At 38.4% G+C, this 18,858-nt stretch overlaps 1 protein-coding gene across 2 annotated transcripts in view; it reads left to right on the top strand.

The window, feature by feature from the left end:
* Window positions 1–18,096, top strand: part of PDE1A (phosphodiesterase 1A) — a 162,886-nt gene extending 144,790 nt beyond the window's left edge. The window contains exons 14-16 of one of the 2 annotated variants that reach the window (XM_074829278.1): window positions 5,506–5,781; window positions 14,485–14,604; window positions 14,927–18,096. In XM_074829278.1, coding sequence (XP_074685379.1) covers window positions 5,506–5,781; window positions 14,485–14,561 — 353 coding nt within the window. In that variant the 3' untranslated portion in view covers window positions 14,562–14,604; window positions 14,927–18,096. Of the gene's footprint in view, window positions 1–5,505; window positions 6,440–14,484; window positions 14,605–14,926 lie in introns of those variants that run through there. The other variant, XM_074829279.1, reaches the window with a different exon arrangement.
* Window positions 18,097–18,858: the final 762 nt, after the last annotated feature.

Below are 18,858 nucleotides of genomic sequence, written 5' to 3'. Positions count from 1 at the left end.
CTCTAGTAGGCTTGGAACAGCATGTCCCTCCCTTCCCCTGTCCCAAAAGACCCAGCATTCAAACCCCTGTACTTACAGCTAAATGGCAAAAGAGAAGTAAAAGGCAGAGGTATCCACCCTAGGAAACCACAAATAATTTTCAACCAAATCTTTTAGTAAAAAGTTTTGATAGCTAATTAAGCCTTTGCTACATTTTCTGTATGACATAATGCAGTGACATCAAGTGCCACTGGATTACATGGTTTGCAGTGGTATTATATACTCCTGTATCTGTGATGAAATTTGCATGAGGAGTTGAAAGTGGAAGGAGTCAGTGTCTAAATAACTCTGTGGGTTACTGCAATGTATTCTTGGGTTTGAAAATGGCAGGTTGGTTGGGAAAAATCACGGTTGTTTGGGAACTCATGGACATGTCTTTAAACTTACTTGGGATTCTCAGAGGGACCAGGATCAGTCCTCTCATTTTCTGCAAAGTTTTGATGCTTATTGCTGGTCTCTTCCTCTTCTCTTTAAAATGGCTGCTGTTTTTTAGAAAGCTGCAATTCCTTCCCATGTCATCTTGGTTTTGGTTTCTTGTCACTGCTTTCTGGAATTTTGTTTTCCAGTAAAAGAGAAGGCAGACAAGCCTAGAAATCAAAGTTTGTGGTAATATACACATAGAATCCATATCATCCAGCAGCATTCTTCATTACAGATTCCTCAAATAATTTAATTCTTAGTGAAGATGAACAACTTTCCTATCTAATTCAGTAGTTTGCTAATTCTTAATACTTCAATGTCATTATGTCTTTCTGTACAGGTAAATTATTGTAGCTTGTTTTCAACACAGTTGATGGAAATAGCAATGTGATTCAGCAGACGTTTGTTTTACTGGGGTTTAGTGCTGTGGCAGTTGCTGCCATTAGCTGATTCGAGATGTTCTGCTTACACATGGCTTTCGTGTTTTTTCTCTCTATTCTTGTTAAGTCAATACGTGCTCAAGTGGTGCAGTTGTTGGAGACAAGAAAGGTATCTTATAAACCCTGTACTGGCAGATGATAGTAGTTGAATGTTCTGTTTCTTATTACAGAAAGGCCAGGAAAAGAAAATCGATGGAACATACAGAAGAGAAAGCACCAAAATGTAGAAAAGCTTCCTCACCACTTAGTAGACCATGTCCTGAAAGTGTTGCTGCATATACAGGCAGTAGCGTAGCTGAGTTAGTGGAAATCAGTGTTGTCGTTGATAATGCAGACTCAGCAGAGGTTCTGCAGCAGCAGAGCAGTGGTACTTCGGAGATGACAGTCCTACAGCACAGTGCTAGAGATTAAGCCATGTGACAGTTTTAGTGTTTCATGGACAGTTTCGTCCTTCGTCGGGCTGACAGGAATTCAGTGCTCCCATTTACTCCAGCAGACAATGAAAAAAAAACTCGCTTCAATTTTCAGAGCCTTATTAAGACAAAAAAAAAAAAAAAAAAAGTGGCTTAATGAAAGAAAAGTATCTGGTGAAAAGGGAAGAGGAAAGAAGTCACCTTCACTAGTTAACACATTTTCTGTAGATGCGAAATTACTAAGTTCCAGAATTTTTTGACTATTCTGAAATTTGGCTATTGCCTAATGACTCCTGCCGGTCTTCCAAAGAAAACAATGCATTACAATGATTTTTCCAACAGCCCAGCCTAAACACAAGGGAAGAAAGACACCACTTCTACCATGTTTATATATCAAATGCCACTGTTGCTTCCCACCAAGGACAGTAATTTAAGGCAGAAGTTCAGAAATGGCATAGAAGTACAGGAGAGAGGAATAAGATTGAATCACCCCTGACAGACCAGTTAGGAGAAACCATTTATTTTACAGATGAACTCACACAAATTTTGCTGAATAACACTTCGGTTCTTGTAAAGAAAACAATAGCAAACAGTTGAAAATATGTAAACAGGCCTGTCTCCAAGCACTTTTACCAAGTTAAGACAGAGAGTGCAAAACCAGTAACAACAATGACACATACCCTGAGTTCACTGCACTGCACAACACACTTCTGTCTGCTGTTATCTGAATGGACATGATAATCCTTAAACTCTTCAGTGCCTAGCTGACCCACCCCACCCCCCCAAAAAAAGAGGGGAGCTTTCTAGAGGACCAAGATGGTTGTTCATCTTATTAATCTTATTTATCTATTTACTCTTATTATATATTGTCAGTTTTGCAAATGCCAACTTGCACTGTTCATTTAACACACCCCATTTCTATCTCTGGCTGGCCATGGCAATGTGTGCCTGCCGGGAAGGAGGAACTTGCTCTTCCCAGCAGCCCAGTGCAGGGTGAGGGGTAGCAGCCTTGCCTGCTTCTCTTGGAGGATCCTGACAGTTTGTGGCTGGACAGAGGCAGAGGCTCTGCACAGTATTTATTACAATTCTTACTGTTCAGCACTGGGGTCCAAACGTCATGCCAGATCTGCTTCTCTTACGCTAGTGATATTAATTTAGCAGTGCCTTGCTTGAACTTTAGTTATTTGGTCACCGTCCTAGTCTCAGCCTCCTTTAAAGACTGCTAAATATTTCTGTTACATCAGAGTCATAGGACAGCAGAAATTATAGAAAATGCCAATTATGATATACAATACAAAGTTCCTGTATAATATAGAGTACAATTATTATCTGTTACGGACAGCAGAAATCTGTATTATTCCAACACATATAGCATATTCCACAAATGGCTGACATACCATAAGAATCCAGTATTTTTCATCTTTTTGACAGTGGATTTCATAGGGATTGAAGCTGAGTGGAGCAAAGCAAACATAGACTCAGACGTCCAGCAGATGAGAGACTTAATACCAAGAAAAAGGATTGGGGGTCTTAATGTAAGTTGTGATATCATCATAGAGGATTTTGTACTTGAGGCTTTTCAGTCTCATTCACAACTACCAGCCACTCCTCCTAGTTGCTCTGAACAAATTCCTCCCAAGTGGACAAGATAATTTTCTTCAAGCTTATTTAACTGAGAGTGACTTTGAAATTTTATCACCATGGAATGGTAATCACAGATACGATTATCAGCAAGAAAAGACGAATGTTTAGCAATAGTTTTAACTCCACAGATTTTAAAATTCCACAGTATTTTTCATACTTAGAAAAGATAATATTTTTCTCACATATTCTTTTCTACTGATTTTTGGAATAAATAGTATCGCACCAGTTTAAATGCAATAGGTATGACATTTGACTAGTATGTTATGAGGTGTAACTTGGTGCAGAGATACTCCATTTCAAAGCTACATCCATCTGATGTACATAGACCTGAGTTAGAGTTTGGCTGTGTTTTAGATATCCTTAAACACATATGCTTAAGATCATCTCAAGGACAGTCATAGAAATAAGAGACCAGCATGACAGAAGTTAAGAACAAGCCATTATCATTGTTCTGGTTAAACTGTTAATCTTCATTTGCCAGTTTAAGTTTGGTAAGGAGTGAAGGAAAGCAATTTTAAGTTTAGATAACTCAGCTTTGTGAACTAAAAAATAATAGTGAGTTTTGCTTATATGAATATTGAGACTTCTAATATAAGAATAAAATGGTTAGTCACCAAGTTACACCGAAAGAAATGTGAATTCTGCTTAGAATTGTCCTAAAAAACCATTCTGTGAGAAAAATACTGTCTGTTCTTGCCATCTTTCAAGTTTAAAAAGTGTGAGCTAATATTACACTTTCATGTGCAATTATAGTTCAGCATTGCTTCCTCAACTTACTGATGCATCTGAACAGCATCTGAAATATTTTGTCTCGGATTGTCCTTGGCTTTTTATAAAGTTAAGGAAAAATTCTTGTAGCTCTGCCATATGGAGGCAAATATGGCATATAAATCAGTTTCTTGGGACAAAAGCCTTAGGTAGGTAGATTATACCATGAGTGACAGATGTTTTAATTAACATATCTAGATCGAACATCAGATTTGCTCCAAGTTGCATATAGATATTTCTTACTGTCTTTAGCCCAATCACTTCTTTGTAAGAGCTGCCTTGAAGTTTGTAGAAAAAGAGTACCTGTCCAAGTTTCAGAAGATGTGGAGTCAAAAAACCCCAGGTCTCTAAAGTTTGGAAAAAAACTGTCTTCACAATTTAGAAGTTGCTCAAATTTGAAACTTCTTGATTTTTTTAAAAGTATGCCAGAAAGTATAAGAACTGACAAAAGAAGGAAATTATTTAACTATTCCATGCTTCTGCATATCAGTTCAGGTCTGGAGGTGTTCCTTTCCATCCCATTTCACAGACCAAATGATACTTCAGGGGAAACTTTCTTTGAATTCAGAAAAGTGAGGTGACAAAGATGCCAAATGCTGACTGTGGTAGAAATGCCATTACAGACTGGGCTATCTTTCAGTTGTTATGTGCAATCACTTTTGGTCTGGATTTGGACTGGTCCCTCAGAACCAGAGTTTCTGAAAGCTGCCAGCTGAACTCAATAAATATCTGAATGCTTGGTTTCTTTCCTTAACGAAGTCTGCACAGCCAAGTTAGAAATTTTATGCAATATCATGCAGCTATTTTGTGTAGGTATTGTTCAAACTGTAATGCTTTCACTTTTTAAATTGATAGTATTTTGTATCTTCTATAGAAGTATACAAATTAAAATCTGAATTCACAAAACAAAGATTCTAATAGCGAAATAGGCCCTTGATGAAGATGGTACAGTTATTTCTTTATCAGACTTTTCACCCTCCATCATGAGTTTTCCATTCTCTGTTTTCTTCATCTTCTAGTTCCTCCTTGTACCACCTTTCTGTGCTGCTCTCTTCTGTCTCCTTTTACTCTGGGCTATTTCATTTGTATTGTTCTCCAAGTCTCTGCAATAGAGCAAGGAATAGAGCCTTCCACAGACATTATTTTCTCCTGTAGTTGCTGCCCTCTGAAGCACAATTTCCCCCATATTTCTTCCTTCCCACTCTGTATCTGCCACTAGCCTTAACGGCAGCAGTATTTGATTGCATGTCTGCAACCCTCCATAACTTGTTCCAGATGTATTAGGTGACATTTTGGACTTTTCTGCTGACTGATAGTCCAACTTCCTTCAGGGCTTCCCTTCAGTTTTGATGCCTCCTCCATCCCCAGCAAGCTGCTCCTCTTCATGTCCTTTCTCCATTGCAGAACTCATGAGCTCTGCTCCTCCTAGTCCTGTGGTGGTGAACACCACTGCTAGAGGACATGCCTGCAGCACGGGGTCCCTCTGCCCCCATCCTTCAGCTTACAGTGTGTCTGGTGATGTTCCTTGCTCTGTACTATGGCCAAAAAAAGAGGTACAAATCAGAGGTCAAATCAGAAAGCGGACCATTATGGTTCAGTTGCAATAGTGTAATCAGGACCAGAATCTGACCCATCTTAAACACACCAGTCCACATGTCCTCATGCAGAAAGTCAATGTCCACAATGTTCCCATGTGCAGCTCTATCAATCACTACTCTGAAATCAAACAACTGTGACATATCCTTCTTATCTAATTCAAATATTTTGTTCCCTCTTTGTAGAAGAACTTGTGAAAAATGTTGGTGAACAGGAAAAAGACCAAGGCAGAAATTCCACAGATGCACAGTTACAGGAAGAGACAACAAGGATACAAAATGAGAGTAGTCAGGGAAGCGATGTTACAACCTGTCCTCCCAGATCCATCGTCCTACAAGTAGTCTCTTTCGACACTCCTCTGAGTGATGAATCCAACTCAGAAAAATGCACTAACTCTGATCCGAACCAGAAAGATCTCACCGATGCCCAGCAAGAAACACAGAATACAGACCCACTGAATGGTAATACTTCATCACAGAGCATCAGTCAATCTAATGAAGCTGTCCAGGGCGAAGCTGCAGCAGTGTCTGGTATCTCCCTGTCAAATATCGATAGTAATGTAAAATACTGAAATAAGCTGTTGTACAAACCACCAGCATAAGACAGTTTCTTCAGGCATGTGGAAAAACAGTAGTGTCCTAAAACCATCAAATAAAAGCTGTTTGATATAAAAAAATATAATCTTCTTGATATTAGCTATTTGGTATCTAGATGAAAATTTTTTACATAAAATACCAAGACCTTTAGCTGAACTGGAAGAGTGATTTTAAAGTAATTTAAAGATGCGTATTTGCAATTAAATAGCAGTTTGTTATTGGAGAATGAGGTAAACTTTCAAAACAGAACTATCTAACATTTTCTCTTTGAATAGGTAATTATTCTTATGCTATTAAAATGCACTTCTCTTAGTTTAGGCACCTAATATGATTATTATTTTGTAAACCACATCCTTTGTAGTAAATGTAATAGTGAATTTTAGAGTTAGCTTTAAGTGGATCGAATTTGCTAACTGTAGAAGGCATGGTACTGTGTCATTCTCTTAATCAGAAAGATGAGTCTCCTGACTCTGGTTTGCAGGACAAGTGAAGCAGCCAGAAAATCCTTATAATGTCAGAATATTTTTTTAGAATGTAAGTATTTTATCACAAGCTGACTATGATTTAGTATCTGGTCACTGTAAGACAGTAACAAGGGCAACGTGGCCAAGCAATAGGAATAGATGTCATCAAAGTAAGAGAAAGACACTGTGCATTTTCATTTTATTTTCTGGATTTGCTTATTGTTAGCATAAGCTTTGAGGTATTAGGGTAATAAGAATAATCAAGGCACATAATGACCCTTCTTTTCCCCACTTCTAATTAAAATGCTAAACTCACTAATGCTTTTATGACAGTAAGCCTTGCAAGACAGTAAGCCTTGCAATATTATGCCAAAAGTATAGCATTGTCTGAGCAGTAATGCTGAACTGCCTATAAGGCTTAGCTTAGACGTAAGTATATGACTTGGCATATTTCTCTAAAATGTGTTTTATGGAGAACTCCCACTTATTCTAGAGTTCTGCATTTGAGCTCTCCATGCTTTTATTTTTGACAGTTTTTTTCCATCAGAAATAACAGATGGTTAATTTAGGGTCCTAAATCAAAATATTTACACTAAAATTAATTTCACAGCATTTGAAGTTGTCTAATAGCTGATATTTTTGTCTTTTGACATGTATCTTTTGCACCAATTTTTGTATTAAAGCCCAACTTGAAATTTAAGTGCCTTAGAAAAGTTTCGCATATCCTGGATGAGGAACACAGTAAGAAAAGCTGCATCTTTTATCTTTCAAACTATGCAGAAGGCAGTTGTAGTGTAGCTGTCCTTGGGTGTCTTTAGAAGTCTGACCCAAAAAAATGCTGTTTGAGAGGTCAGATACAACTCAGCATGCAGTCAGTGCACTCTGTTGCCTTGTCAGTCTTTACATTCCACCTTTCCTATGAGAACAGAGATTTCTTATTTTAGAAAAAGCTTATCTCATTCATTTGCTAAAGCACTGAATTTTCTACAGAATGCCTTATATTTTATCACTTCAAACTGCAAAATTTATGAAAAGAGTAAGAAGTTGTTGAGTTTGTAATAGTGTATTTCCAAAGGCAAACATGGTCTGGAAGCTGTTTTTTTTCTTGAAGATGGTAAAAAAGATTTAATAACATGAATTCCATCAATCCAAGGATGTTCCTTCACTAGAGAAGGCAATATTCAAAAAGAGTTCAGATAAATAATGAAATAGAAATAAGAGATTGATTTAATTATTTTGTGGAAATAAATAGTATTGATAAAGTCATGAACTTAAAGTTAGAGTTCATATGAGGACATTGCTCAGCTCTTGCATCACGAAAGAGGCGGTGGTACATAAATCAGGGACTTATAACAAGTCATGGGAAAAAGGGAGATACAACAGGAGACATAACTGCATCAAGTGAATAATCACACAGTAAGAGAAGCAGAAAATTATTTTTAAGGCAACCCCTGAGGCTGAGTGATGAGCCAATACTCCCTTACTGGGGTCCCCCAACTTAATCTGAGCCATTGTAGGTTTTGCAGCACACATCTCAGTTGCTGCTGATTGCCACAGAAAGTTTTGGTATAGAAATGTAGGTTTCTTTGCTGAAACTAAACATCTGTGCCTGCAAGTCTTAAACTGCTGTATAAAGATCTTTGGAAATGAAATGGAACTGAAAGGATTTTTCTCTGAACCTGCTTTTACTACAAGCTGTGCTTTTTTTTGCTGGCAAGAGTGTGTAAAAAGTAGAGGCTACTGCTCATGCCATTGATTGAACACATGCCCAGCCATTGTAAAATTCTGTTCTGAACATGTCTTCAAATTAGTTTGAAAACTGTTGATCTGATATTGTTTGTGAACAAATGTAGTCATCAATTCTTGGTGTTGTCATGGGAAATTATATTGTCACAGGAAATTATGTTGTCAAAATACTGTTGTCATGGGAAATTCAGAGAATGTATGCATTTCCAATTCTTTGGATCTTGCATTCTAGAACAGTGACTTTTCACCTATTTAGCTCTGTGACTCCTTAAAATTTTTCCACTGGAAATGTGCACCCTTGGTCAGCCATCTTAAGCCTACAGAAACTAAATTTGCATTTCTTTTAGTCTTATCCTTTCATGAATCTCCTCAGAAGTAATTCATAGTCCCTCAAGTCAGAAAACCACAAGATGAAACTGGATTTCTGATTTATACTATCACAAATTTTTACTAGAGTGCTACTATGCATAGAATAAAGATATTGGTTAGGTGTTATTTTTAAAGGCATCTGCTATCTGAAGGCATTTTTAATTGTCATTTTATGCGAAACATCTGTTCACTGTGGTATGTTGAATTTATTCTCATCCATCTTCTTCAGTGATTATTTGTGTTCATTTTTCAGCATAGATAAATACCCAGGTAAATGAAGAGCTTGATGAATGTTTTGCCTGGTTTCTGTAGCATATTAATGTCGGAGTCCAATATTCTTTGACCAGGTTCTTTTAGATATTCCACACATGAAGGATGTAATGTTTAATATCAAATTTACCTATCTGAAGATAGTTGATGTTACATGGGATTTCTGATTTAGCAGCGATACAAAATATACTGAAAGCACACTACAAATGTAAGTTACACTCTGCAAAATAGAGCAATTGCAATACACAGCTCAATCTGAATGCTGATGTGAGTCCCATTACCAGTCTCTAGAATATGCTCACTGTCACAGTGCTGGATGTCTCCAGTCACCAGTAAGGCTTGTAGGTTGAAGCCAGCTCAAGCCTGTTGCTCTCTTCAAAATTCTTTTGCTAGTTGTCTAGTTTTTATACTCTATATTGGACTGAGCCAAGTATTCTCTCCTTCCATGCTGGCCTGGCTAATTCAGGAAGATAGTTGTGTTCTTCTAATGAATGCAAGGACAAACATCTACACCACTGGTTGATCCCCAAAACTGTGATATAGTCAGTGGATCCACTCAAGTATGTAAACCTAAGGCCACCCTCTGCTCCCCTTTGTGTTGAGGTTGTCAGCTTTCTTTGCAACAGCTCTGGTCAGTCATCCCTTGTATTATCTCTGAGCTTGCTGTGCATATCGCCCTTGCCCATGGCCATTTGCCTTCTTCCATTGTAGGGGTTTATTGGTCAGTCACAATATAATTTACATTCTGATTTTATGTCATGAAGTAGTTTGATTTATACTTTAAATTTGGTAACATTTCATTTGTGCATTTTCCCTATTTTACCAATATTAAAAAGGTCATAGAAAAATATTCTGAATATTTTATGGTCATTTGAAATTATTTACAGAGGGACTATGTCATCATATTCTTAAAACTTCCTTTCTAAGGACAGACCAGCCATGTTACTATACAGTGAGAAATCTATCTATATATCATTTAAATACTATAATCTTTTAAGTTAGTACTGACCCTTTCACAGAACTTTATGCTTCTAATAAACCACAGAGGAGACCTAATACTAATTTCTCAACTGTATCATAGATGATATAAATAAATGACATATATGGTGGGCTTTTCCTGTGCCCAACCCAGCCCACATCTTTCCTGTGCCTATACAGCAAAAGTATATTGCAGATATTTACATCACTGTCATACACAGTGGCTGGGGCAGCAGACTTTCTGCAAACACATGGTGAGACTCAGGTTCTGGCTCTTTGAGATGAAATGAATTAATATTGGGTTTCAGCAGAAGGTTTAAGTATCTCTGAAGAGATTGTGCCGCTGTGTTAAAGATAACAAAAAAAGGAAATGCAGGCATTTAGTATTGGAATAGTCTGCAAAGGGAAAACTCAGGCTAAAATGTTTCACTTTTCTCTTTCACAGTGGTGAAATGATTTAACATCATTCTTAATGGAGGGAATCCATTAATCTGTCATTGTTGTTTTCTAAATGTAGATAGTTAATATTAGTGTTTTTGCAAGAGTTTTTATTGCTGCAATGTGTGTAGAATTCTCATAAGTACAAATAACACAGCATTTTCTGTTTTCCCTTCTCACTCCCTCCTCTTTTTTCTCTGTATAAGCTATGTTTGAGATGGTCAAGGGTGAGTGTGTTGCGTATGATGCTGTAACACTGGACACAGAAGGGAGATATAGCACAGGTAGCAGCCCCACTTTTCACTTTTACGTCTCTGTTGATGGCCAGCAGATCCAGACAGGACTCTTTTAATCAAGGTCATATATTTTCTGACCCAAGTGAAGACCAGTGACGAGTGGTGATCCTCAGGGATCAGTATTGCGACCGGTGCTGTTTAACATCTTTGTTGGTGACACGGACAACGGGATTGAGTGCACCCTCAGCAAATTTGCCGACAACACCAAGCTGTGTGGTGCAGTTGACACACTGGAGGGAAGGGATGTGCCATCCAGAAGGACCTGGACAGGCTGGAGAGGTGGACCATGCAAATCTCATGAAGTTCGACAAGTCCAAGTGCAAGGTCCTGCACATGGGTCGGGGCAATCTCAAGTACAGATACAGGCTGGGTGATGAGTGGATTGAGAGCAGCCCTGAGTAGAAGGACTTAGTAATAGTGGATGAAAAACTGATCGTGAGCCAGCAATGTGTGCTCACAGCCCAGAAAGCCAACCATGTCCTGGGCTGCATCAAGAGAAGTGTGGCCAGCAGATCAAGGGAGGGGATTCCCCCTCTACTCTGCTCTTATGAGACCCCACCTGCAGTACTGCATCCAGCTCTGGGGCCCCCAACAGAAGAAGGACATGGACCTGCTTGAGCAGATCCAGAGGAGGCCATGAAGATAATCAGGGGGCCAGAGCACCTCCCTTATGAAGACAGGCTGAGAGAGTTGGGGTTGTTCAGCCTGGAGAAGAGAAGGCTCTGGGGAGACCTTATATTGGCCTTCCAGTACTTAGAGGGGGCTACAGGAAAGATGGGGAGGGACTCTGCATCAGGGTGTGTAGGGATAGAACAAGGGGTAACGGTTTTGAACTGAAAGAGGGCAGATTTAGATTACATGTAAAGAAGAAATTCTTTCCTGTGAGGGTGGTGAGACATTGGAACAGGTTGCCCAGAGAAGCTGTGGCTGCCCCCTCCCTGGCAGTGTTCAAGGCCAGGTTGGACGGGGCTTTGAGCAACCTGGTCTAGTGGAAGGTGTCCCTGCCCATGGCAGGGGGGTTGGAACTAAGTGATCTTTAAGGTCCCTTCCAACACAAACCATTCCATCATTCTATGTTTTTTCAATGGAATGTCACTTCAAGCAAGCAGAAGGTAGCATGCACATTCCCAAATTAGAGTTATTTCAGTATTCTAAGAAGCACTATACATCTATCAGGACATTAGCACTCTCCATGCTATATTTTTCTACCTTGTACTTTCTGTACTGAAGATGGGGGGTAGAAGGCTGAAGCAATGTCCAGAGTGCTTGCTGACTCCTGGGGCAAAGTAAGAACCCGCAGGTGCTGGAGCTGGGAGAATGAGATTGAAAGTAAGAAGAAAAGCAACATAGTTATTCAGATTAAAATTTCATTTGTTAGCTGTCATTGTTCTGTCCTTTATAAAAAGGAGAAAACTCAGTTCAGTTTTCTGTGAGTAAACGGTTGAATTATAACAGAGATGGGGGACATGGGAAGATGATCTATCTGCATTCTTGAGAACTGTCACTGAATGTTTGGATGTACTATGGTGAGAGGGTTCCTCATTAAAAAAAAAAAAAAAGAAAAAAGGGACTGTTTTCCTCTCCTTGTACCACGCCTCTTTCTAGGTATAGTTCTTGTAGACTATCGCTTTTTATTAACAGGAGTAGGTCTGCCATGGGTCCTGGTCAGTGCAAAGGAATAACCAGAGGGTTGCTATTATAAGAACTCCAGTTGTGACTGAACGTCGTTTTTCTCCACAATACCTTTGTCCTTTCCATCATCTCACTTTCATTTAATTGAATGTTACAAGATTAAGTGGCACTATTATAAGGTGATTTTTTTTTAAGTGATGATTTTCCTTTTCTCCTGAGTGATTTATTAATTAGAACATTAATTTAAAAAACTGCTTATGTTTAATTAAACAACTCCATGTTTCAATGATTTATAAATGCTAATTAGCACACTTTTAACTTTTCACTTATGATGATAGCCACATTAATCCTTAATATCAAAATGTAAAGGAGATAATAAATATGTGATAAAACAGATTATCAGTAACTTCACTCTGTATGACAGTAGAGGACTACTCAGTCACATCGAGTTGTACAAAGCGTTCAACGTCATCAGCAGTCAGTAACTGAAAGCCTCTGGAGGATGACCAGGTTAAATAACAGTGAACAGATCCACATCAAGAACATACTAGTTTGATTTATGGTAATGCAAGTGACATCAAGTAATTACCCGTGCCATGCAAATGCTAGTGGCACTTCAGCGCTGCCATGGCCCCGTGGAGCTCAGCCCAGTGTGGGATCCTTTGCAAAGCAGGCACAGATTGCTGTAGTGCGTGCTGCATTAGTGGTCCTTGTGCACACTGTGTGGCTAAACAACAACAGTAAATCAGGGTCCTGGTACTAAGGGAAGGCATCCATGTTCGTGCATGGGATGAGGATGTAGGGAAAGTTATATTAAAAGAGCAAACAATGTGTTTATAAAAAGGATAGGGATTATAAGATAACACCCATTAGCAACCTCTCATGGGGCAGAGTTTATCACATAAAAAAACTGCTGCATTGACAGGAAGAAAGTTATGTATGGTTTAGAAGCTAATGTTTAGTTTTTATGAAAATTAAACGGACAAAGTTTTTGTTCTGAGGCCTCCTCAAACCACTCCTATCCTGCTCCTAAAACTCTAACCACTCTATGCCAAGTATAAAATTTAAATATTTAGATCAATAGATTTTACTTTCATGCCTCTCCCCACCCCCTTTTTTGTTTTTATGGATACCAGTAAAAGTTTTGCTAAATCCTGCCAAAAACAACTGCAGGGTGAAAGATCTGGAGACATTCTTGTTCTAATTCATGTGAGCCCAGTTTTGAGACTTTAAAAGCCTTTAGAGAACTGGTTGTCTATATTCTACCTACACTAAATTTACATAAAATAAGACGGACAGTGAAGAATGCTGCTTGGGGGAATATGGCCCATCTGCTGGTGGCCACATTACTGGGTGAGCTGCACCCACTCTACCACCATTCATGGCAATGAAACAAGGGAAAATCAGTAGCATTTCTTACTTGTTTACAGTGAGCCATGGTGAATTCATAGATATTAATTTTCTTCTTTCCTTATTTTCATTCTCAGAGCTCCCTTTCCTCTCTTCCCTTTCTGTTTTCTAAACTGTGAGCCTTGTCTTCAACTTCAACTCACCATCTTTCAATTTTCCTTTCAGATCACACATCATCTGCTTTCCCTTTCACCTGCTTGTACCTTTGTTTTCTGGCTTTCAAAAAATCTTCCCCAGCCTGTATTTTTATTTTTATAAGTTTTATGCTTCTCCCAGCTCATCCTCTCCACTATTGAGACTTCTGTGCTTTTCCTTTTTCACATTTTCAGTTCATCATTATTAATCGCTGGTGTGATCACTCAATCAACTGGTTAAACTGAGAAGTTACTATATAGTTAGTAAATAACTGTGTTTGCTACTTTCTCTGCATGCCTACTATCTCAGTTTATAATTTTCTCAGCTGTACTCATTCAAAGTTACTGAGGGAACAGTTTAAGCAACAGCTTAATATTATGATTGTCAGTTTGAAATTCATATTGTATTACTTAGTTTGAAAGTTGTGTCACTCAGTGTCATTGCTCCTGGCATCTTTCATTATCTGAGAGACGTTTACTCCTAATTTGAAGCCAATTTTGACTTTCAGTAAGTTGGAAGGTAAACTAAACCAAAACCAAACCCACTTTATTAACACTTACCCATGTAAATGTCTTCATATTTTCGTTTCATGCTGTGATCTATTGCTTTCATTCTATCTTTTGCCTTATGGATAAACCATAATGATTAGTTAATTCAATCTTATGCTTACTCTGATAAGAAAGCAATTAAAGAAACTAGTGACTGAAACCTCATTTTAATCTTAAAAAAGTCAGGAGGGAAAAGTTCCTCTCTGTCTAGAGCTGTGTAGAGTCTCTTAACTTGGTTAACTTCCTCACTCAGGTTCCCAATCACATTTTTTTACCTTCCAGGTGAGCCTAAACACTGTAAGAAGTCAGAAGATATAGTAAAAGCCACTGAGCAGAAAGAAGCACTGATACAGAACTAGATTTGCTATTTCTTAAAAGCTTCTGATGTTTCAGGCAGGACAGGTAATTTTGTAATTTCTTTCTTATTATGGGGAGAGTTTTATACCCTAAAGACTTGTTTAGTGCTATTATTATTCTCTTTATTCTATTCCATTTGTGGGTTTATTACAAAATTTTGAAATGGGGCACGGTACACCCCACTTTCTATGTCCCCATAAAAGCCATTCAATATAAAGAAGGGACGAACAATACTTTTACATCACTGAATCCTTAATGTCAGACTAAATGATCATGCAATAAAACATCCTCAATTCATGTATATTAAATACTGAAAGTAATAGTATTAAAAATCTATTGTTTAATTTTCATTTGACCTCTGTTGCAGGAGAAAATAAGAACTCTAGCTGTTCCTACCCCATGCCCTCAGAGGCTGTTATCTGTCAACTTGTTCTTGGATCATCCTGTTTCTGTGGAGAGTGGACAAAACAACTAAAAGTTAAAACTTAAAACCCTGAGTTGGTAACACAAGGCACTTAACAACTCACAAGATTTCAGTTGTATTTGTTGTTGCTATTTCCTCTTCTATTCTGCTTTCTTAAACTAGCCAAAATAATTTTTTCAGCCAAAGTTGGACCTCGCTTTATAGCACCACTGACACCAGACATTTCCAGTTAACCATGAGACATGTGAAACCATGACATTTATCATCTGCCCGAAATTGCTGTTATGTGTCACTGCTACTGGCTTCCAATAGAAATGGAAAGTCAAAATGAAACATTGTTATAGATATTTGTTCATGCAACCATGCTGCATGCAACATAAAAGTCCTACTTGTTAGCTTCCTTAAAATATCTGGAAATAAATATGTAGACCATACAGGGAAGTTGTAGAGTTACACTGACCAGCCTGCGTGGATGATGATTCTTCCCCACTGTGGTGGCTGCCATATGGAGAGAACTGGTGTTTAACAAATCAGTATTCAAAATACCTCTTTAAAATTAGTTAAATAGCATCCAGTATTAAATATTAAAGCATTCTCAGTCTGGTAGTGTTTTGGAAGACATCAGCAATGGTGTCAGCCCTACCATGATGCTGATGCTTACTTTTTTGTAGGGCGGAAGAGACAGTGACAGGAATACATGAAAATTGCTTCACTTCACCAAAATATTATGTTGCCTCTCAGACAGAACTGGAAAGTGACAATGAGGCCTTATATCACAATTTGTCTCAAATGCAAAGGTGACAACATGGATCCTGTAAAATCCTTGCTAGCATTTTTTTCATTAAAAGAAAACACCAGAGCATCTTTCTCTGAGAGGCAGCGAAAACGGAGCACGCAGGCAGTTACCTCTGGAAGAAGCCTCAGAATGAGTCCTCCAGCCCAAACTGTACCCAGACAAAGGCCCCATTTTCATCTCTGCTTCCCTCGAGATGTACGTGACTCCTCCAGGCTTGCCCAGGCGTCCCATGCAGCTGCAGCCAACCTCATTTCCGTCTGCTGGAACCTTCCAGGAAAATTCCACGCTCCCCTTTGCATTGTAGGCACTCCGGTGGCTCGGGTTGCTGCACTCCCCATTCTCCTTTTTGGACCCTGTGGTTATTACCTCACTGACCAAAAAGTCTTTATAATCAGCTGTGGCCTGTTCTGAAGAGGACTCGTGGGGGCAGTGGCAATCACCTCTACGCAGAGGTCGATGGATGATTGAGACCTATGTGCTGCTTCAGGGATCTAACCAGAGCTCAACAGGCACCAGGCTCAACCTCAACAAGGGCACACTTTGTCCACATTGAAGGAGTCATAAACCAGTCACCCTAGACTGAGGGACCCTTACACATCCATACCTGTTGACTGTCTCTTTTCTGACAGCAGAGCAATCGAAATTGAGCTGGGAACAGTAAGTGCTCTGAGCCCTGGGATAAGGGCATGCCAAAAGGTGGAATTCCTGTCATTGAATATGTAAGCCATATACACACTATGCATAAGTAGTGTGCATAGTTTTAACTTAAGAAATGTTTGTGCATATAGGATGTAAAAAGTGCATCTAAATTGTTTTGTGTATCTGGTCCACAGCTTGTATTTAGCATGGACAAATTTCTGTACAGTGCAGTTAACGAATGAAATGTTAACAAATGAAGTTGTATCATATATGTTATAACGCAATTGATATTTTTTGCTAAGAGTTAAGAATTTATATATTCTCTGCTGGTGTTTGAGCAAATCATTAGTAGCCTAGATCACTCTGTGCATCTTTGCATCCTTTTTGGGAATGTTGGACTTTTTTTTTTTTCTTTATAATAAAATGTAAACCATCTTATGGCTTCTTATTGTCATTATGACAAGAGAAGAAACATTATGGTCATATCAGACTTTTTTTAAATTGTAAATTGCCATATGCTATGGCAATGGAAAATCTTCTTGTTTAACATCTGAGAACTTGGGACCTTATTTCAGATATGTTGAGCATCTGCAGTTCCCACCAAATTTGAAAAAAACAAAAGATGACTGATATTGTTAAAAATTAGGCCAGTTAGATATTGTTTGTTACAGAGTGTTCTTCAACATTGTAATTTATGATTCACTGAGACTAAAAGTCTGGAGCAATCAGAATTTAATGTTTTTATTGTATTTTCAACTTCATATTTTTACCATAGTTGAACTTGACTTTTTCCCTCTGTGTCACTATCCCATCGTGATTTATATACTCTGCAAGAATTTTCTCCTGGAAATACAAGCAGAAACTATAACAGATTCTGCAGAGTACTTGGAGCATCCTGTGGGGCTCTCAGTGTCCTGTTATTATAGCCAGCACCAAGATCTCTCACTGCAGAAACTCGAAGGAGCTCCCAATCTCACAGGGAGGCACTCATTGCCTGCAGAACTCATTCATTAATATAGAAATGTGATTTGTATATAAATAATCCTATTTGCTCATTTGTATTCAGTTTTAATCACTGTGGTAGCTGTTACTGAAATACAAGAAGAGTCCTTAGTTTTTCTTTAATGCCAGCTGATTCTCTTTCTTTCTTCCTTTATTCTTAGCAAGATTTTATCTGGACATGACCCAAAGCTTAGTGTATTGTTTCAGTGAGGAGAAATATGATTTCATGGAAGACCTATATAGCCAACACATGTTAATTAAGGCTTTGACCTTGGGTGAAACTAGCGTTTGGATGGCAGAAAAGCTTCTTGAAAGGGCCTCTCCCTGAACAATAGTTTATCTTTGAAACCTGTAAGACTGTGCTACCAAAACACTGCATGGGGCCATAAGAAGTGTTGTTTGTATATGCATCTCTCCCACAGCATTATGGGCATGTACCCCTGCATTGAGCACACTGAGGAGCTGTAGCTATAGATTAGCCCTCAAGAGTTTTATTTTGTATTTTTATCTTGAGATATCTGACAGATATATTATGTAATATTGTTATGGGTTATGATCTAGCCAGTATTTTTTTATTTAATTTTCAACAAGGCAATCTACAACTATGTGTTTTTATTCTGCTGTATTTGTCCGTATTTCCTATGATGATATTCTCAAATAAATTTGATTTGAGGGCAAGGATCGTGAAGCTCCTGTTAGTTATAAATTTGCTTTCCTGAAGCGTGTTTGCTCATTTGCCTATGGTTGTTTTTGAAAAGTGATGAAGCATAAATGGTTGTTTCCAACCCTTTCACCCATTTGTGACTCCACAGTTTTTCCATAACTGTGTCAGTTTGCTGTACAAGCTCACTCACATCCTCATGACACTCTTGAAAACAATTTCTTTAAGCGAGTCTTGCTGCCTTAGCCTTTACTGCTAAAATAGCCCTCACATGAAGAAAACCATAACCAATAGAACATTTTTTACCCCAAAAAATTCTTACTGTTGGTTGGTATTGATGGAATCACTGGGACTGTTCATGTTAGCAACCATTCTTCGGAAGGGTACGACTTTCAGAGGCACCTCTATGGCATGGTATAAATTTAATCATCCAAGTTCAGTGGAGCAGGGAGTAAACAGGGCCCCTTCCTACTCAGATTGGAAATGAATGGAAAGAATCCCATTGACCTAGATGTGTAGAGAATCCTAGCAAGATACATGATGGAAATAAATGAAGACAACTACTCTATACCATTCTTTGCAGTTCCTTTTTCTCAGATGCTATCCCAGCTACATGAGCAAAGGACGTTCTGCTGTATAGATGCCCGAAGTCAAACAAGCCACTACTGTGACCAAAATGGCTTCAAATTAACAAATAAATCAAGATCCCCAGTGGTAAGTGTCTAAAATGTATATTTTTAATAGACTATAGTTACTACTTTAGAAAGGGGAAAATGT

Source organism: Strix aluco, chromosome 6 (genome assembly GCF_031877795.1).
Source record: "Strix aluco isolate bStrAlu1 chromosome 6, bStrAlu1.hap1, whole genome shotgun sequence".
Taxonomy (NCBI): domain Eukaryota; kingdom Metazoa; phylum Chordata; class Aves; order Strigiformes; family Strigidae; genus Strix; species Strix aluco.
This window is presented reverse-complemented; position numbering and strand designations above follow the sequence as displayed.